The sequence below is a fragment of the Hemitrygon akajei genome, chromosome 16 (assembly GCF_048418815.1).
Source record: "Hemitrygon akajei chromosome 16, sHemAka1.3, whole genome shotgun sequence".
In the NCBI taxonomy this organism is placed as follows: domain Eukaryota; kingdom Metazoa; phylum Chordata; class Chondrichthyes; order Myliobatiformes; family Dasyatidae; genus Hemitrygon; species Hemitrygon akajei.
The window spans coordinates 38,310,060-38,332,343 of NC_133139.1; the positions used below are offsets into that span (position 1 = coordinate 38,310,060).

The 22,284-nt window shown below is 39.0% G+C and overlaps 2 protein-coding genes across 3 annotated transcripts in view; one reads left to right on the forward strand and one right to left on the reverse strand.

Annotated features, from left to right (window-relative positions):
- LOC140739988 (endophilin-A2-like) overlaps window positions 1–5,666 on the forward strand; it is a 134,505-nt gene extending 128,839 nt beyond the window's left edge. For both annotated transcript variants that reach the window (XM_073068732.1, XM_073068733.1), the window contains one exon: window positions 2,077–5,666. In XM_073068732.1, the coding sequence (XP_072924833.1) occupies window positions 2,077–2,273 (197 nt within the window). In that variant the 3' untranslated portion in view covers window positions 2,274–5,666. The remainder of the gene's footprint in view (window positions 1–2,076) is intronic.
- Window positions 5,667–7,560: 1,894 nt separating this feature from the next.
- mpnd (MPN domain containing) overlaps window positions 7,561–22,284 on the reverse strand; it is a 49,608-nt gene continuing 34,884 nt past the window's right edge. Inside the window, exons 9-13 of the mRNA XM_073068731.1 lie at window positions 21,899–22,067; window positions 19,840–19,910; window positions 17,392–17,481; window positions 13,526–13,618; window positions 7,561–13,133 (exon numbers count right to left, since the gene is read on the reverse strand). Of these exons, the coding sequence (XP_072924832.1) occupies window positions 13,047–13,133; window positions 13,526–13,618; window positions 17,392–17,481; window positions 19,840–19,910; window positions 21,899–22,067 (510 nt within the window). The 3' untranslated portion in view covers window positions 7,561–13,046. The remainder of the gene's footprint in view (window positions 13,134–13,525; window positions 13,619–17,391; window positions 17,482–19,839; window positions 19,911–21,898; window positions 22,068–22,284) is intronic.

Sequence of the window (22,284 nt, forward strand, 5' to 3'; positions counted from 1 at the left end):
GGGCTACTAAAAGGTAAAAAGGTGTAAAATGTGTGCCAAAACACAAAATGCTGGCAGAACTCAGCAGGCCAAACAGCATCTATGGGAGGAGGTAGTGACGACGTTTCAGGCAGAAACCCTTCATCAGGAGTGAAGTAACATGGGATAGTCGAGGGGGGATAAGAAGTGGGGGGAGGGATGAAGTAGAGAGCTGGAAAGTGATAGGCTGGAGGGAAATGGGCTAGGGGGAAGGTGGACAATTATGAGAAATAGAAGAAAAAGAAAGGTAGGGCTGGGGGGAGATTGTAGTGAGGGGGGGAAAGAGAGAGAAAGAGAACCAGACTAAAATTATAGATAGGGATGGGGTAAGGGGGGGGGGGGCAGGGGTATCAATGGAGGTCTGTGAGTTGAATGTTCATGCCGGCAGGTAGGAGGCTACCTAGGCGGGAGATAAGGTATTGCTCCATCGACCTGCGTGTGGCCTCATCTTGACGGTAGAAATGTGTGCCAATCAGAATGTATGAAACAGAGGATGCAGTATGTCACCAATAACAGGTGAATGGGCTGGATAATGCTTTCAAACATAAATGAGGATTTCAGTCAGTAAATTAGATGAAATAGAGGCATAATGGTAAAACAATTTTACTAGATTGATAGGATATGGTACAATATTGTGTTAGAAGCATCTTAGTTACGGTCAGCTTTGTAGTGTGGAGCTCTGAATATGGAGTAGAAAGAGGCTACATTGGTCAGAGTTTAATTAGTAAGTTTGAGGTGGTGATGCTGGCTGAATCTCACACATTTTAACAAGGGTGCATACTTAATTATGGTGCCAAATGGTATTTCATGTCTACTATCTCATACTATTGGAATTGGTTTCTGTTCTAACGAAACAGGCTACACTCTATCCATTAATGATATGAATTAAGTGGGATGGAATTAAAAAATCTGAATAGGAGATCATTGGAATTTTATACTTGGCATCAGGCAATCGTTATTCTGCTATCACTCTTCTGATTGAGTTTCACCAAATGTGGACTTCTTTGAATATTCAGTTTTGATACTTTACCTATGGCAATATTTACATGATTTTGAAGTGTTACAAAATAATTTAAATATATAGCATTGAGGTCAGCAACTTAGTATCCTTTTTTCCTGCAAGATTACATTGATTATGGTTTAAAATATATAATAATCATATGTTCTAATTTAAAGAGTAGATGGTTGGGGAATGTATAACCCACATGCATGCACAGTGATAAAATTGATATTTTGGGATAGTAGTATCTAAGATAGAAATCTAGTTGAGGTTTTAACGCTTTCTTCCTATGACAAAATTACCTAAATAATTTCATGATTTATTTAATAGAGCACACTCAAGCTTTGTTTTTCCACTTTTCATTCTTCATCTTTGTCCTTCGCTGAGTATGAGTGATTGGTGGTCCTGGGTTTTATCAGTGCTGCTCTTTAGTAAAATTTCTTAATTCTCCATTGCAGATAGGCACACCTGCGATTAAGAACTAAATGTGGTGAATTGATTGAATCCTTGTCACACAGCTTTGAAATGTTACCCCAGTGTGATCTACTTTCTTGCTTCTGCCCCTTAGTTTCAGATGCTCGCTGTCTTTGTTGCACTGGGTTATAATATGTAGCTCACCTTATGTGACCTATTGTAATCTTCCATTGGAAATTCAGCATTGAATAGCTCCCATGCTGTACTATCAGAGGACATTTTCACCTCCAAGGTTCTTTCTACTGACTCAGTGGTAACTAAGTCCAGTTTGAGCATTTATGCTGGCCTTGGTACTCATGTCCCTGACAAGTGAGAAAAATTGTTACTGTTTCTGCGATTATTATCCAGTAGTTCCTTAAAAGGATTTGAATGTGGATAGTGTAACCATTATTAACACTATAATTTTAGGTTAAATAACCTTTAGATGCACATTCTTTGGTCTTCCAATTGAATTCTAAGAGCAAAACCAAAGGGGTTCTGCTATCCTGCAGATGTGCGTTAGAAAGAGCCAGCACTATCAACGCAAAGGGAAATAATTTATTTTGTCCTTCAACCATTTCTGAAGTGCATTTTCTGTTGTGTAGCTCATCTAGATCAACCATGCTGCAAGGCATTGTACGACTTTGAGCCAGAGAATGAAGGGGAACTTGGCTTCAAGGAAGGTGATACCATCACTTTGACCAATCAGATCGATGACAACTGGTATGAAGGAATGCTCCATGGCCAATCGGGCTTCTTTCCTGTCAACTATGTGGAAGTGCTGGTCCCATTACCTCAATAAAGGTGCTGAACTGGACACCAGATGTAGGTGTGAAGAGAAGGAGACTGTCAACATTCCTTTATAATTTAAAACACTAGTCCACTTCCAGGGGTTGTTTCTCACAGTGCAGTGTTACATTGTGTGCAAAGCATCATCATTTTTTATTTTGAGTTGACTTTATGTTTTTTTTTCTGTGTTAACTTAAGGTGCAGCTCCAGTTAATCTGCATGTATTGCAGTATGGTTGTGAGAGATCAGCATTTCAGTCAATGGACCCTTTTCTTGATCTGACCAGTAAGGTGAAAGGGCTGAAATTTGACATTTACCGTTTAGCAGAAATGGCTGTGCCAGTGTTATTGTCCCTAGTGTGGCAGTGGGTGAGAACCCTCTACTGCTCACCAATAAGTTAGCTTCTGCTGTGGAGTCAAGTAACCTTGGGTCACAACAAATTATTTTTTTTAAAAGAGTAATTTTGCTTTTTTTATTGCTTTTGCTCCCCATCCACATTAACATGGGGGTTATTTTGAAGTAATTGGGTAGGTCAATGGGTCATATACCAGCCTTTCAACTCTGGCATCTAGATACATATTCAGCACAAACTGATGGAATGAAAGCTTCCTTTGTGTGCAGACTAAAAGAATCCTATTTGAAATCAGCTTGGCCAAGTTGAATCCAATTTAACATCACTCAATTGGCAGTCTCATTCAGACAGGCTACAGGATGGCTGGAATGGGATATTGACAAATGTCACATTGGTACAATAGGTGGTACTGCCTAGGCATTTAGTTCTTAGTGAGGTGGGGGATAGGAGTCATGGCTTAACCTCACTGAGCCCAACCTTTGTGATCATGGGTGCTTGAAATGGGAGGTGTTCCATTCTGTGCACCTAGTAATGTGCTAATATATCTTGCGTCTCCAAACTTCATTGGTTGTATTACTTTTTCTAAACCACCACTGCATTCTGCTAGTCTGTGTTTACATTGACTACCAACTGTGGAAGATCCCGAGTTTAAAATGTGCCAGAAAAAAGAATTTTTTGTTCCTCTCTGTTTTATGTTAGGCTTTTTACAAGAAAACCCTGTCCGCTGGTTCGTGACAGACACACCTCTAGTTAGCAATATAATATTATGGTTCTATTCAACCTAATCAATAACTTCCTTAGGATATGAGGGGAAACTAAGATTTCCTTGAATGCTGTCCCATTGAAGACAGTGTACACATATTGGATGAGATGAGGGATAAAACAGTATCACATTAGAAACAAAAACTTATTGACGCTCATTGACTGGTCAGGACTAAAGTACAGTTTAGGGTTAAATAACCTGCAGATGTCTCATTTTTATGGAAGTCTACATCACTAAGAGTTAGCACCTTGAAAGGAGGGAGAATGGGGACTTTCAAAATAGTTTCAACTGTCTGAATGTTTATTTTCCTCAATTTTATACCAGTTGAGGATGTTTCAGTGTTATTAGGATGAACTTAAAATAATTTGATCAAGAATTTTTTTAGTTACTATTCCTGAATTGAATGGTGTTAGTTATTATTTAAAAGCTATAAATAATTAGACCAACTGGTTTACAAGTAAATATTTAAATATTTCTGTGAACCTTTTTTTTATAGAGGAGAAAGCACGAATAGAGAACAGGCATTGAAACTAATAAGCAAAGAGAAATAGCTTGAACCTCCCAGCTGCTTAATGCTTTGCCTCCAGGGGTCATCCTCCAACAGAAGTGAAAAGCTGTAATATAAATGAACAGGTCTCTGAAGATACAGGATGCACCTTTTGCAGTGGTTTTCTTGCATCTGTACATCTATAAGCACAGATTGATAGAAATACACACCTACGTGACTGCCTGGGTGCTGGCTGCCCAGGCCAGTAGTTTAATTTGTTTGCAGGTGGGCCGAGCGTGGCCCCCTTTTCTCTCCCATCTCTGAGCTGAAGTAGGCTACCTCCAAATTGCTGGCCTTTTAAAACCTTTCTTTGAGGTTGGAGGGTCCATGCAACTAAAGTGGCTGAAGTACATTAGTAACTTTTGTAGTTTGCACATTGATAAAGCTGGTGCTATAAATGCCAACCCACTGGTGTCAATGTAACAGATCTGGAATAGTCCCAGATCTGTAGAATAGGTGTGACACAATTCAGTCTTCTAGGGAAGTAAAGACTTTAAGAATGATCCGTTGCACAACTTCCCTGAGCCTTCATCCAGTGCTGCTGCATCTGACTGCTCTATTTTTTTGATTCAGAAAAAGCTATGCAAAATAACAATTTCAAATCCTGATTCTCATCTTTCAGTTTCCTTTTGGCAAAGACATAGATAACTGGAAAGAATTTTGTCTTCAGTGAGACTTGAATTATCCCCATTATCATTTTTTACAGTTTGACTTTTGGCTTTTTACATTTAATGAGCAAATACAAGCTTTCAGTAACTAATTCCTGTTTTGCCCACCACGATGTTGAATGATGACCTAGTACAACACGTGCTGCATGTATCTGGGAGGTATTATGTTGTAGCACTCCCATATTGACACTAGCTCTTTAACACTAATCATGATGTACCATGTAATTGTCTAGTATTTTTCGATAGCATTGTCAACTCATCGTGACATTTAGATTTTGACCATATCTGTACTAATACTTTATGAATTTGATCTATCTTTTGATAATTATAAAAGCCATGTGCTTATAACTCAAAATATGTATCTTTTTTACTGTTTAATCCTGCATGTAGATTTGTTTAGTACAGTTATAATCTCTGTAATGTTTTGTTCAGATTATGTAAAGAATAAACATAAAAGCAGGAGATATCTGAGCTAGATTTCCATAAATCAAAAATATGCTGTTTTTTGGAGGTGGTTATTTTTCACTGACATGTCAAATATGAAATGTATATATTTGACATTAAATTGTACTAAAAGATACCAATCTTGTATCAGACTTTGGATAGCAGGATTCTGATCTCAGCAACAAACAGCCCAACTCCAGTACCTGTACACTGTTAGGTGACATTCATTTAGATTACTGAAAGTACTAAAGGCTGCTATCTTCTGAAGAAATATTAACCAAGATCAAGTGTTCTAGCACTATTAAACGTAAATGCAACTCCTTCAGTTTCATGGCTATCAATTACTCTTAATCATTTTTACTAAGATGTTGCACAAATTATCTTATTGCTATTTGCTGAATTTTGTTTCAGTTGGCCTCCATGGTGACCTATAAAGCAATAGTGACTATACTTAAACTATTTATTCTGCAAAATACCTTGAGACATACTGAAGAAGTTTCAAGAGAATGCTTGTTAATCCTGTAAAGAGATTGGGATATTTACCCATCCCATAAACAAAACCTACAGGATGTTGCTTAAGAATCCCAGTAATGTAAGATTACCAGTAAGTGAATTAAAGTTATTGGAGCAAATATACAGTAATTGGAATAGTTATTTCAGAATGAAGGTTTTCAAACCAACTGGAACTCCTTGTCTGACAGTGGTCCTGAGAATCCACAATTGCCTAGTTCTACAGTGTATTTCACCTTAAGAACGTCAATTGTTTTGAGACCAAAGTGATTTCCAGCCAGTATGATTGTTACTGCTCTCAACTGTCAGGGATGAAATTCTGCTGCTTGCAATGGTTCTGAGTGAAGCAAATATGGGCACAATTAATTAATTTTCTGATTTAGAAGAAAATAATTATTTCTTTGTGATACCAAATACTATTCTTCTATAGTTAAAGTGGATTGGTAGTGGACATATCAGTGCATACTTAACACTGGCGTAATGCATCAAAGGTAGAACACTGTTTCTGTCCCTGTTGAACACATACTCTGGGACAGATCTCTGGACATGTCATTTTCATTGGTTTTAGCACACAAAAATTGTACCGTGGTAGCAATTTGTACCACCGCAATCACTGGAAGTAAGTGACTTTGACACAGGTTACTAAAATAATTTCTATCTTGGGATGGAGATTTACAATTTCTGAGCTTGTCTCATATTTTAATCTTTTCTGAATCTGCTGCTGGTCTTGAATAACTCTACCCAAGTGTCTACTCCAACTGAAAAGAATGTAGGCTTTTCTAAATCTTAATGTTCCATCAAAACTACAGAACCAAATCAGCACAATTAAAATCAATCCAAATATTGGTTATTTATTATTATAGCTTTGATATTACTGATATTTAAAATGGTAGAGTTCTGACTGCCAGTACTGTTGAAGTTTGTAGGCTGGCTGTAGTTAGCTTTCAAGTTGCACAGAGAAATTCACTTTACTGCATAATCTTACTGCTTTCAAATCAGTCTTCAGATGCCAGTAACACCCAATAGACAAAGGCCATGATTTCCCCTGCCTGGAGTAAAATTTTAAATGATCTGACCAGTGGAATAATTGCTGTAATTTCAGTATTCTGTTTAAACATCTTCCATATTTTTGAACGCTCTAAACTGAATGTGAATATATGTACGTTGTTAGCAATGTGGTTTATCATAGGTTTGATTCTGTCTTCAAGCTAAATGACTCAAAGATGCTAGTAGTTACCAGTACTCATTAAAGCTCTATCAATGCTGCAGAGAAAGGAGTGGGTGTGGACTGTATGTAACAGTAACTGGCGATAGAAAAAAATCCTCCTCTCACCAGAGGTTTTAAGGCCTCTTCCATGAAAACAATAGTTTTTTTGTAATTTATACATTCCGGTATATAAAAAAAAATACAGCTTTTGAGATTTTATTGCTGGATCATTAAATTACAGAAGCTCTTTTGTGAAGGATTTCAGCCTTTGCTATGTGCATTCTTACACTTGCAAACAGAGGCCTTCTTTGAGGTCTGCAATCCTGGGAGCTGCCTTCTTTGCACAGTTTTGCCTTTTCAGACTAGTGTTCCTAATAAAGATCTCCCAGGTCAGTTACACTCCGAGCAGTTCATTAGACAAGAAGGCTGTCATTCAAAAACTCTGGATTGAACCCCAGTTCAGTTACGTGGAAGTTCACACTTTCCACATGTGTAATAGTAACTCTTGGGGGGAAAACTAGATCACTTTTTCACTTTGTTGGCTGCACAGCCTAGCTCTGTTGAATTCCCATTAGGTTCCAGGAGTCATGAAAGACAGCTGGAGGAAAATCGTTAACAGTAAACTGGATTAAATCCAGATTTCCAATCCAAAAGGAAAAGTAATTTAAGATTTGAAAGTTAAGTATTGCTCTTGCTGGTTTTGTGCATGTTGTTATATACAGACCTTTCTTAATAGTCTATTAGCTCAGGAAATATTTGTTAACTATAGTCATCAAGTGTCTAATAGAAAATGTAACTCAATACAAGTATAGATTTTCAAAAGCATTTTATTAATGAAAACTAAAACTTACAAAAAATTTCAATTTAAAGTGTCTAAGCTGGATTCCTTTCCACAACATAGAACAATTTGAATATTTACAGCAGTTTTACATTAAATTCACTGTCAATTCAGTACAAGTCTACATTAAGCCCAGATACTCTTGAAGTGATAACAGATGTATAAACAGGTCTGTTGTTCCTTTGAAAACAGTGCATGTTAATGAATGTGAGGCAGCAAACAATCTTTATTTTCACCTCTATTCTCATTGAGGTGAGGGACATTAGTGTCAGTATTAATCAAGCTCCAAACCATACCGTCATGGATTGTTGCAGAATAATGCTGCTACTCCTATCCAAAGTCCTGTACTGCATCTCTGTGACATTTTCACACCAGCTGCTTGTAAGATTTCTAAAGACTACTTCCATTGTGGCACAAAATTGGCATTTGTCTGTCCCTGGCATCTATATAATCTCATAAAATGCAGTTGCTCTTTTAGTAATTTGATTCTCATGGAAATATGCCCTTTGGTCCTCTAAATGAGAAACCATCAAACACCACTTTATTCTCCCCACAGTTTCATCAGCTTCCATCCCATCCTCCCAAAGATTCAACCATCCACTTGATTTAGAGTGTCATTAACCACCAACCTACATTCTGGGACATGGGGGTTGGGTACCTATACAATCACAGAAAACTCCACAAAGACAACTTGGTGACTACAACTGAGGCAGTAGCTCTGCTAGTAATTATAAAAGCAACATCAAATTCTAATTTAATTATACTTAAGTTGGACAATGTTGTTCAAATATGTGGTTAAACCTTTGAGGCTGTTCTTAATAAAGCACCTCTAACTGCCTTTAATTGATAGCTGGGATTTGAAAGGATATACAAGTTTTCTGTCCAACGATAAGTGTCAGAAGATGTCCAGCTCTTTAGAAATATGTCTTCCTTCAGTACGTCATCTGAGTGGGCACACTGCATATATGCCAAATTTCACTCTACTTTTCACCCATTGTCAAACTTTCCAATTGTTTCTGAATAATGACACTAATTTATTTTTGACAAATCTAGACTACAATAATGGAAACAAGTGAAGGGAATCTTAAACTAGGTCATAACTTCACAAGTGAACAGTTTCAGAATCACAGAGCTGAAACATCTGAAACTGCATTCCCTATGGCAAATGATAGGTACAGAAGAGGAGTAACATTGAAGTAGGATGTAGCCCCCACCATATACATATTCCAGAAAAGAACTAAGCAAATACTGTGGGAAAACAACTTATGTTTATTAATAATGTGTATTGATTACTTTGCTATTCTGCTGGGAGCCATATTCACACAAATGAAATCTGATGATAAAGTTTATCTACAAATGTTCCCCCCCCCCCCCCCCGTTCTCTGCCGTACACACCCTAAAACTTTCAAATACCTGTCCTCGCTAAATGCCCTACTCGATTAAATTGAGGTCGGAAATTCAGATGGCTAATCCTGTGTGTTTGGCACCAAAGCTGTATTTAGTGACCTGAACTCCTCCCGCAAATATTCCAGTGGAGGTCAGAATAGGGCACTGAAATCCTGCTTGCCTAATACAGTGAGATGAGGAGTAACAGCCTTATTACTGCACACCATCTTCGCCCACTTAAAATCTATATTAATCCTAAAGAGACAAGTAAATAAAACTCAAAACACATTCCGGTTTGAAATGAGACAGGCATTTTAACAACTGATAACTAAGACTACATTTTAAAGTGCTACACGAAAAAGAACATCAGAATTACTCACGTCCAACACCGCTGACCTTCTATAGCAGGCCTATGGTGACAACTGACAATGCTAACAAAATTCTAGACAGCCAGGATTTTTCATGTATGACAGGTAGTTGTAAAGTTATAATAATCATGGTTGACAAAGATTCAGCTGAGGTATATAGGTAAGAGGTTCTAACAAAATCTTAGAACGGTCAATAAACACCCACATGTTATGGTCATTGCTACATGAAGTTAATGGTTAATTCCTCTCAACTGACTCTCAAATCCATTTGAGATCTTTAGAAGATTGTTTTAACTTTTAGAAGTATTAGTACTACAGCCAAATTAAGCTACTTTGTTATTGCATCAGCTTCCCTAGGTTGAAAAATGTTAACTCTTGTAATTTTCAGGTACCAAGGATAGTGGTATCTGAATAAATCTTAAGTGTTATTCTACAAAGTCATTCATTGACAGTAGGAAAATTCTGAAGTGCTGAATTACTGGTAAAACACATTTTGTCCATTCTTTGTGCATTGCTGTGAATAGAACTGCTCATGCTTTATTGCTACCAATTTGATTAATCACCTGATCTCAATACCAGATCTAGTGATAGCATTAACAAAATTGGTAGTAAAAGGACCATCACTTCTAATTAAATCCCAATATTTTTGGCTGCAGTCTATGACCATATTTTAGGTTGTATATATTAACTTGCAGATGTAGAGTTGAGTAAACATTTAATGTACACAAAACTTATGATTTTACTGTATAAATTAACTAATAATAGTGGTATAAATTAATTTTGGTAATGCTACGCATTTGCAGGGACCAAAAGGAACCAGAAATATTTTACCTCAGTCCCCTTCTCTCAACCCCATGATATTCATACCAAGAAGAGCTGCTGATGGTATAAACATTTTCAGTAAGATTCACAAGTATTAGAGCATTACTAAAACTATTCTTGACCCACATCTGTTTTTGGAAAAACTGCAGTTCACTTCCTGTCAGAGGAATGCCTACAAAAATTCACACACAAGAATTTGCATTTCTGGTTTCCACAGATGGTAAGCTTAACTAGCATCCTCTTAAACAGATAAAATAGTTATAAGGGAATCTATATTTCCTGGCTGTAATGCACTGTCCTTTGGAAACTTTGAGGTCTTTCCATGCCTTAACCCAGCACATCACATTCGTTTAGAAAAGCATGCAAGCTTGTTTCAATTACAGCAGCACAACAGCCAATTGGACGCCACAGTGCCACCTGGTGGTCGAAGAAAATACTTTTGCTGACCTTTGAATATGATTTTTTTTGTATTCGTGGCTATGGGTCTAGAATATAACGGCACAAACAGCCCCTGCATATTACACCAGTTTTAAGAAACAGCGTTTTTAAAAAGGATGGAGTGTATGAGGTGGTAGGTTTTGCTTTATTAGTATCAGAGGGAGTGTGCAAGTGGGTTGGAACTGTGAATGCAGCAGTTAGCACTGCTGCCTCAGCCCCAATGATCCAAATTCAGTCTTATCCTTTGAGTGCTGCCTATGTGGAATTTGCATGTTCTCCCTATGAACACGTGGGTCTGAGTGCTTTGGTTTCCTTCCATATCCCAAAGTGCTAGTATGTTAACTGTCCCCTTAGTGCAGTCAAATGGCAAAAGAATTAGAGGGGAGGTTAAGCTGCAACATTACAGGGGGAAAAAATTCAAAAGATTGTTGGGATTTACCTGTTTGAAAATAGCATAGATTCAGTGGGCCAAATGGTCTCTCAAGTCACAGTAGGTAGGCTGTACTCTTTTAAAACTGAATCAGCAGAGATAAGAGTCTTTGAGGTATGAAGACCAATTTGAGTTGATTAAAAATGTCTTCACAGAAAGACTATGGTGGCATCCAAAATTATGCCATTTTTAATATAAATAAAGATAAATATTCATTCTTGAACAATCCCAGAGATTCTTGCTCTCCCCCAGAAAGCACCAACAGAAGCACAAGGGTCCCATTCCAAATGAATCTGCAGAGAGAGTGTCCCATGCTACTTGATTCAATAGTTAGTACTGCCATAAAAGGTGCAAGCTGGCTGAACTTTCTCTGGCTGGCTCTAGGAGTGCTGAGGCCACTGCACTGCAGCTCTTGGTAATAGTAACAGCAAACATGGAATGATCTGAACTCTCCAACTCTAGTAGTTTAGTATTCTGATCAACACTTGGCAGAAGTTCTTCCATTCCGACAATGCAAGAGTGATGTTTTGTTGCTCAGTAGGATTTGCTGAATACTGGTAAGATGTTAGGGGTTTTCTTTGCCTCGCCCTGGAGATCTCTGCATTAATACATGGCCCTCTCACTCACTGGTTTCAAAATGTTTCTTGCTGATAAACCCTTGAGATATCTGCCTCATTAAAATTAATTTTAATTACCGCAGTTACAGGCTTTGCACAAATATTTGTCCAGCTGGGTTTGAGACTGAAGCAGCAGTGAACTCCAGCTTTGAAGATATTACTTATTTTACTTTGGTATGACTGGGGAGTTAGATTGCAAGAATGCTATAATGCTGACTATACTTGGACCTGTGCCTCTGATTCCCTGTGCATGCCTGTCTTCTCACTTGAAACCTACCCATAGCAGCTGTAAAGATCAACTTCTGGCAATTTATATTGGTTCTTCATGTACACTGAGATAATCTCACTAAAATCACATTGCTTTTGTTTCTCCCTTGCTGTTCTGTCAGGAAACAACATTGCATTTCTCAGCCATGCTCAGCTGGGTACTTTGTGGATGTGAACTCCAGGGTTTATGAAGTAACTAATCTGATGAGGATTAAATAGGAAGAGGAATGCAGCTTCTGGGCCTGACCCTTCTCCAGATGCCACTGTGAATATACTATGTATTGATTAATATCTCTGTTCAGGAAGGTGAAACCTCAATGGAGAGAGCACATGAAGTTAGAAAGAGTACCTGCTCAATGGAAATGTGAATGGTTAAGAGGGCTGAGATAAGTATAAAATATGATGGATGTCCCACTATTATGGATTGCTGCTGATCACTGTTCCAGTTAAAGGTGGTCCTGAACTCACCTACACCCATGTGCAAAGAAGCAGATGTAGTAAAACTCTCTGTCGGCTATTCCGACAGTGGCAAATCTAATAAATCTCATGTTTACCCATGCAGATGGGTAACTATTATACTAAACAAAAAAAAATACTTTTCCAAATTAGACTCATTTCAAGTTTGAGAACAATGTAGCCAATTCTCTCCAGTCTGTCTCACCTAGGCATCAGTAACTAGTGCTGTGTAGTTCCTGCTTCCATCTCCTTTCAGCAAGACTTTTACAGATTTAACCTCTTCATCTAACCAATCGCTAAATTTCCAGCTCATCCTGCGCCAGAGATACAAGCCACAGGATGAGAGCACATAAAGGAAAGGAATTAAATAAATTACCCCTACGATATTCTTCAATCCATTACTTGACTGTAGTGTCACTGAAGATCTCAGCATTTCATGGTCTGAATGCTCACTGCCATTTTATCTTGGTTAGATGCCAAAGGTCATAATCTTAAACTGATGTCAATATTTGCTTTCCGTTTCTATCACAAAACTATTCAAAACCAGAAAACTCTAAACAATAACATTTGTATTTCTGCCTGATGATCTCTTTCCATATTTACCATTCCTATTTCCTTCTGTTTTTCCAGCTTTGTTTCTTTCCAGTGTGGCCGATAATCCAGCTGGGTTTAACTAACTGCAGGCCTCCAGCTGATTATAAATGTGTTCCAGAACTTTTAAAAAGTTTTGGTCCTTTGGTGTTTTATTGGCCAAGGATCCCTTTAATACAAAGCATGAAAAAGATTAATAACTCACCAGGAAATTAGTGCATAGCCTGAGCACCCTGACGATATTAAAACAGCTAAACCAAAGCACTATTAATACCCACAGCTTCATTACCACTGAATCAGAATGGACTTAATGAGCTAGAAATATATGCAAGCCACAATTCAACAATGGGTGGCCACTTCATACACCAAATGGAAATCTCTGTTCAAATAACATTTGCTGAACAAAGCCTATGTCCAACATAGTAAACTTCTCTTAATGAAAAATACCAGTTTAGCTGGTTTCTAAATCTATAATCACCCAATATATATGAAATTGCATAACGAGAACCATCCAGATTCTCAAATATTTAAGGCACATTCAAGGAAAATAACTGAACTTACTTTAACTTTGTCTAAATATGTTGTCTCCTCGTTCCATCTGTCCTTAAACTTCACAATGTCTGGAGCTGTCTTATAATATTCCAGGAGCAGCATCTGCCAGGGAAATTCAAGCAATATCAATGATTATTACAACAGTCTTCCCTCAACTTTACACATGGAATGTCTTTGCTTTATTGGTGCCTTTTTAAAATGCAACAGGAGAGGAAAAAAATTACCTTGGACCAGTGTGCACACTGCTGGGCCTAGAGGAGCAGTACTAAAAACACTAAACTATAGCAACTTAACTCAAAATCATCTATTTTTGCGATTGGCCTTTTGAAAGAGCAATTGTACTGTAATCATTCCCATTTTTTTTTGTCCATTACTCAAGTACTTGTGCAACCCACTTTTTTAATCTATGGAGAATGTTCCTCCAAAGCATTGCGAAAAAAAAATTCTTAATCTTCAGAGTCCTACATCATGGAAACCTGCCACCCAGCCAGAGAGCGCCTGCGCATATTAATCCTATCTTCCAGCAGCTGGCCTGTGCCCAAGTGATGCAAGTGCTCATCTAGAAACTTCAATGCTATCAGTAATTCTGCTTCCACTATTCTCTCTGCAGTACATTCCAGGTACACACCACACTCTGGATGAAAAGGGGTCCTCCCAAGATTCCCTTTAAATCTTTGTCCTCCAGATTTAACTTCCTATGGTAAAGGGGAAAAAAATCCTGCAGTCAACCTTATCGAAGGTAAAACCCTTAGTTTTACAAACGTAAATCATGTCCCCACTTAACTGCCAATACGCTGGAAAAGAACAGACCTAGTCGCTCTATCATCACTAAAACACTCCACACCCAGCACTGTCATTGAATGTGAAACAATCCAACAAAGGTACAGGCCTGCTAGTCCACCATGTCTGTACTGACCATGATGCCAATCTAATCCCATCCCTGCACCTATCTGTATCCCTCCATTCCCCTGAATGTTCATGTGCCTGTTAAATGTTGCTATAGAATTTACTTATAACACCTCTGCTGGCAGCACATCTCAGGCACCTAGTCCTCTTTTTTAAAAAGAAAACCAACTTCCCCTGCAAACACGAGGAAATCTGCAGATGCTGGAAATTCAAGCAACACACACAAAATGCTGGTGGAACGCAGCAGGCCAGGCAGCATCTATAGGGAGAAGCACTGTCAACGTTACGGGCCGAGTCCTGATGAAGGGTCTCAGCCCGAAACGTCGACAGTGCTTCTCCCTATAGATGCTGCCTGGCCTGCTGCGTTCCACCAGCATTTTGTGTGTGTTGCTCGACTTCCCCTGCAAATCTCCTTTAAACTTTCCTCGCACTCTATGTTTTTTTTACATAGAGTGTATTCCAGTTAATTAGAATACCTACGGACCACTACATTCTGGCCTAATTAGTCATAGTTTCATGGAAATAGTTTAAAAAGGTATTTAAAAAAAGGCAAACTACCATTTAAATGAGTAATAAATTAGAACACTGCCAATACTATAAAACTATTAGTTCCAAAAAGCTATTGACCGAGGAATTCATCCAGTGATTGCTGCCGTGTTCTTTTGAATGAAGTAAATCAGCACAGGCATCTAGTGCAAATAATGAACTGCCTTCATCCAATGCTTCAAACAATTGCATCCTCCAAATGTTCATTTTCATCATAACATTCAAGATGATTTTCGATACCTTCAGATTCTTTGTAGTGCCTAACTTGTTGAAGTTAGGAGCTTGTTGTTCATTCACGGCCATTTCTGGCATCTCCAAGCTTGAATGCTTGAAACCACCGTGAGCAAAACAGATCTGAATTGTCTTACTGCTTGTTTCTAGCCAACTATCAGTGACAAAAATCACTGCTTTTTGAACACAAACACACACAAATGATGCTATTTAAAAAACTGTTCACTCTAGGCAGTGTACAGTCTAACAGCCACATGGTGCACGTGATTGATGCTAGCTAGAAAATGAACAGCGACAGGTTCCTGTCCCAATTATGTAGCATAGTATATGGCCCAGGTAAGCAAATGCCCCAATTAACCAGAATTAAGCTATATACCGCTTAACTGGGAGAGGAGATTGTTGCTAAACTATCTCCAGCTAGCATCAGACATGTGCATTTGTGTGGCCATTAGACACTACACCATGCTTAGAAATTACAGTTTTTAAATACCATCAGTTGCGTGCAGTTCTGTTCAAAGAGCACTGATTTTTGTCACTGATAGTTGGTGAATAAATAGTAGTAAGACAATTCAGAACTGTTCTACTCATTGCGGCTTCAAGCATCCATGCTTGGAGATGCCAGAAACGGCCAGAAGTGAAAATGAAGCAATTTCAATGCTTCAAGTTAGGAACTATTAAAACTTTTAAGGTATCAACAATTACCTTAAATGTTATAATGAAAATTAAGATTTGAAGGATGCAATCATCAAAAGCATTGTATGAAGGCAGTTGATTATCTGGACTTAGTGTCTCCGCTGATTTGTTCATTTACAGTAAATCAAAAGAACATGGCAGAATACATTGGATGAATTCATCCACTGAAAACTATTAAGAACTAGTACACCATTTTATATTACTGTAACAGTATCGATAATGTTCTAATTGTTCTTTATTTCATTTAAATATATAATTTGTTACACAGTTAAACAGTAGTTTAACACCACCATTCCCACAATCCTGATTGAGAAGTTACAGAACCTGGGCCTCTGTACCTCCCTGTGCAAATGGATCCTCAACTTCCTAACTGGAAGACCAAAATTTGTGTGGATTGGTGATAATATCTCCTCCTTGCTGACTATCAACACTGCTGCACCTCAGGGGTGTGTTCTTAGCCCACTGCTCTACTCTCTCTATTCCCATGACTCAAATATCATCTATAAATTGGCTGATGATACGAGCATTGCTGGTAGAATCTCAGATGGAGATGAGAGGGTGCATAGGAGTGAGATATACCAACTTGTGGAGTGGTGTCGCAGCAACAACCTTGCAATCAATGTCAGTAAGGCAACATCCATTATTAAGGACCTCCAGCACCCAGGGGATGCCCTTTTCTCACTGTTACCATCAGGTAGGAGGTACAGAAGCCTGAAGATACACACTCAGCGATTCAGGAACAGCTTCTTCCCCTCTGCCATCTGATTCCTAAATGGACATTGAACCCGTGCATACTACCTCACTTTTAAATATATATATATTATTTCTGTTTTTTGCACGATTTTTAATCTATTCAATAAACATATACTGTTACTGATTTACTTATTTATTTTTCCTTCATCTATATTATGTATTGCATTGAACTGCTGCTGCTAAGTTAACAAATTTCACGACACATGCCGGTGATAATAAACCTAATTCTAATTCTGAGTTGTTCTTTTTATACATTTTTAACTATTTTCATGAAACTTCGGCTAACTGGGGCAGCCGCTTAATTGGGGCAAAATGTACTAGTCCCAATGTGTCCCAAATAACCGGAATTCACTGTACGTATATCGCAAATGTAAATCAAGTTCCCATTGGGCAGAAAATAGATTGTACCATGAAAACAATATAGAAATAAGGTCCTTTGACTTATAGATACAAATACTGAGCATCAACTTTAATGATGTATTTAAATGAAGTCAAGTTCCCCCAGCTCTTTTGTGTAATGCTCCAGATTTCCAGCATCTGCAGTATCTTGTAACTCCACAAAGGGAAGCAGGATGTTTTGATTTAATGGCTTGAGCCCCAAAAATATTTAGCTTGCAATGAGTACCAGCAACGTATCTCCACTGGTTCATACTGCAGCAGTGTGCCCAAGATCAGTTATTAACATTATATGGTGTACCTTCGGTTTGTGAATTAAAAACTCACTCAGTTGAAAATAATGGACGTACCATTTCATGAAGGACATCAGAGGTCAAAAATGTATCCTGAACATACGTCATCTCTACCTCCATAGGAATGCCATAATCATTGGGCTTTTGCTGAAAAAGAATAGAGTAAAAAGAGTGAACACAGACTTCTGGGTATAAAATTACTGAAGTCTTTCACCCTCTCCAATAGCAATAATGACACATCAAGTACTCTGTCGCGTTACTATAGTCCACAGCAACACACTCCCTCTTCACCTTCTATCTGCACTCCAAGGATGGGATTCAAGGCCACAGAGTTCTAGTAACATCCAGAAAGGAGCCTTAAATGTTAACTTAGGTTCTCTCTCTGCAGATGCTGCCTGACCTGCTGAGTATTTCCAGTATTCTCTGCTCGTATTTCAGTTGCACGGCGTCTGCAGTTTTTCCACTTTGGAATAAATCTCACTTGTGAGTGCATGTCAAATATCCTTCAGCAACAACCAGTGGTTTTGGGAAGCTTGTGTAGGATCCTGATTTGCATCAATTTAAACAGCCTAATGAATGTTTCAGCTTGATAGTTGGACCATAGTGGGAGGTACTAATGCCCTTCCCTTGGACAACATCGGTGGCGTGGAGAGGGGAGACTTGCAGCTTGGGCAACTGCTGGTCTTCCATTAAAAAAAAACCCTGCCCAGGCTCATGCCCTGGAAACTTTCCAAGGCGCAAATCCATGGTGTATCGAGACTGACGGAGGCCTACTACACACAGCGGGAGGCTGCAACTGCAATTTACCATACACACAAGTAATCTGGCAAATCGGTACCACAACAGATTTTGTAATACATGAAGAAACAAAGCAAAATGCCTCAAGAAGCTGAAGTTTTTCACAAATAATTCTTAAGCGTGAGGTTTGGTAGGTGTCCCTAACAGCCAGTCTGCACACTGTCAACTCCTATAAAGGGTGATAATGTAAAGAATCAGGTTGTCTGCTTGGACTCGGGAAGGAGCAGTTCGCTATTCTTAAGTCAGTACCATGAAATCTTTTTATGTCTACAAATAGCTATTAGATTAAAGGAAATCTCTCTCTAATCCAAGATAGATTTCAAGGCAGTCTATTAGATACTATATATCTGGGTAACTCTCTGAAAGCTGTTCATTGTTCCCAATTCCCACTTATAAATGGATCCTTTGACTACTCGGAGGCCCTTGCGTCACCACCATCTCCAATGGGGCCACTACAGTGAATTAACCTTTTAAGAATCTCCCTAATCCCAACGAATGCCGCTAAGAGCCACCCTAAGTTTGATGTATAAATCCTGCCAAGTCGCCCTGATCAGGATAAACCCAGCTAAATATTGCCCTAAACTCTGTTAATGCTGCTAAGCTTCACCATAATATCCAATAACCCTAAGAGTCTTCCTAATTTTAAACTCTATTGGAAGTGGACAGTTCTTATTGCAAATACTCATAATAAATTTTAAAATTCATTACATGCTTCTTCATCCCAGTTCCTGTACGTTCTCATAAATAAACTGTGTCATCCTGATAGCTCTACTGTTATTTTCAAATCTTTACAAAAAAAATTACTGCATTCCTTGATCTACATAATCCTCAAAAACTGTCACACGTGACTTTTTCTTTAAAAGTTCAGCTCAGCTCTGAGGCTTCTGTCACAGCAGGTACATCAGATGCTAAGTGGCCAACGCCAATCACTGTCGTGATACCACAACTAAATCTTTGCAGGTTTTCCAGACTGAGTAGATCAATGATTATATTAATCTTGAGAGAGCAGAAATTTACAGAAGAACGACTTCCCGCAAATGAACAAAAAGGAAAAAAAAATTCTGTTATAAAAGTACATTTGAAAACATGGAGTTTGAATGTAGTGCAGTCTTGCTATTTGGAACAAATCTTCCACAAAGGAAATTGATATTTGATGTGGTATTAATGTAAGCCTTGTAAAAGTTAACTTTGGCAGGAAGCTGCTTTACAATGAGCAGCAAGTTGGACAACACAGAACTCATTGTTATTGGGTCAAAGTGTTCAATGCATCAGAGGTGCTGTTACTAGGGCAAGGTGTGCAGGTACAACTGAAGTAATAATGCTTTAGATTTAGTAGGGCACACAAGCACAGCAAAGATCAGTGAGTTTGAATCCCCTACAACCACTGATCGAACAAAATTAACTGATTGCTGCTTCTAGCTCTTCGGTTTCTCTATAATGCCTCAGTACCAGCCGCCCTCTCGGCAACTTCTTCAGGCTGGACAGGAAGAGTGAGTGGTGGATGAAACCTCCAGTTTGGTATGGATTGATGGAAGCAAAGACATGGGATCAGTTGTGCAATGATTCTAAAAGGGTCAAGCCACCCTGAAACATAATTTTGCCATTTACAGCCAGCAGAAGAAGGATGGTGCCCACACAGCAGCACTGCATCTTGTGGCCTTTCTACAATATCACTTGGCAATGAGATATGAGGCCAAGTTTACCTACCTCTGGGGGAGGAAGAACCCAAAATGGAGACATTTTTGATTCCAAGTTGCTGTTCCCTTGATGATAAGGCCCTTAAGTTAAAAAGAAATTGATTAGGCTGTTTCTCTAGCCTTTTAGACCAGGGGTTCCCAACCTGAAGTCCATGGGCCCCTCGGTTAATGGTAGGGGTACATGGCATAAAAAGGTTCGGGAACTCCTGCTTTACACATTTGTACTATTAAGATGAAGATAGAGATCACTCTGTTAGCATGAACAACATCAGCACCATCCTAGCAATGTTTTGAACTTGAAATAACAGCAACTTCAGCCACTTGCAGTCCACCTTGCCCTTTGCAAGCTCTTAACTTTAACTCCCTCTCACAATGGTAGACCTCCTACCTGCTCCTTTTATTTTGTTTCCTTCCATTTCCAAAAAAGAAAATATAAGCAACAGTTGGCATTAACTTACTGACCATGGCTATCCAGACTGCTTTCTTTCTGGTTCCTCGGAAGACACTGATTCTTTGTTATACTTTGCGCTGTTATTTTTTTTTAACCTTGTTCTACCTCAATACACCATGTCATGATTTGATGTGTATAAACAGTATACAAAATAAGTTTTTCCACTGTGTCTCAGTGCGTGTGACAATAATAAACCGATTCCAATTCCGGCTTGTCCAGCCTCCAGCTACTAAAGTGGATTCTTCAAGATTGTTTCTTGTCATACTTCAGCACACAAATGTAAAAGAGAACAAAGTGATTGTTACTCTGATCTGATGCAGCATACAAATACACAATCAGCATAGAAAACACGATTTGAAAAACAATAAAGATTGCACGAGTTACTGTTATATACATAGAGTGACTAGAAGTACATAAAGTGACGCTCGGGGATGTGTATATAGTAGAGGTGGGGTGGGTTAATGGGTGGAATTGTCGATGAGCCTGACGGTTTAGGGAAATAACTGTTTTTGAGTCTGGTGTGGATGCTGCATAGCCTCTTCCCTGATGGGAGTAATCAGTTTACAGAGGCTTTGAGTTGTCATGTCCACGAGAGCTATCGAACATCATTTACATTAATCCTAGGCCAATTCTATTCTCCAGGCATTTCCATCACCTATACACCAGGGACAAGTTACACTGACCAATTAACCTACCAAGCCACACACCTTGCAGTGTGGGAGAAAACTGAAGCGCCCAGAAGAAACCTGCTCGGCGCAAGGAAAACGTGCAAACTCCACACAGACAGCACTGGCGGTCAGGATCGAAGCGGACACGCATCTTCCAGCAGGACGCACTCATGGGGAGCAGGGATACTCAAAGGGCAGTAGGGACATCTGTGACTGTTTACCTACCACAGCCGACAACTGAAGTACCTCAGTGCAGCTGGATGTAAAAGGACAAGGGCACCTGAAAGACTGAAAATCTAACAAGTCAAAGAAAGAAACAGGAAATTCCTTCAACGCAAAGCCGTCAGAGCTTTATATTTGGTCTCGTGAGGCCTCCTGTATTTTTTTTATTTTATTTATTCATTTTACAGGATGTGGTTGTCGCCAGCTAAGCCAGCATTTATTGCCCATCCCAAGTTGCCCTTGAGAAGGTGGTGATGACCTTGCCATCTTGAACCGCTGCATTCCCTGAGCTGTAGGTACACCCACTGTGCTGTTAGGGAGGGAATTCCATGGTGTTGACCCAGCAACAGCAAAGGAACAGCGATATGTTTCCAAGTCGGGATGGTGTGCAACTTGGAGGAGGATTTCCAAGTGGTGGTGGTCCCAGTATACTTGTATACACTGCACATTCTCTCATTGATTGCCTGAAATTTCTAGTTACCGATACCAACCTACCCTACTGCCATGACCAACATTTAATCCATCCGTAAACCAGCAACACTATTAATGTCCCTTTCCAAACTTCCTGCAAAATTCAAAACAGACCAAATCAGACAAGAAATAACCACAAGTAGCAGAGTTGCCATGGACTGCAGTTTGTCAAACCCTTGCTTTACACTACCACTGTGTTAATCAGTGTGCCAACATACTGTAATGCTCAGAGACTTCACGCATAATTAATTTCTTACCACAGATAAGTGCTAGACATGGCTGGAAACTGTTAGTGGTTCCTTGCAGTTTTAACTGGTAGTCCATCTGAGAATCAATGTCTTGCAGGGAGGGCAGCGCACTCGTGTACGGGTGACTGTGGTACCAGCCCACCAGCGACAATCCTCTCAGGAACAGGTTCTGGCAAATCTAAGGAAGAAAGCGGTGATTATTTCTGGGAAGATACATGGCTGATTGAAGAACACCACATTTCTAACGATGATATTGCTGACAGGGTGTTTATGTATGGTCTCAGCTGTACCGTTTTAGCACAGGAGGCCTATTCCAGGTCCAGGGAAGTGCACAGCACATTGATATTTTCATACCACAAGATCAAAAGGCATAGAAGCAGAATTAGGCCATTCGA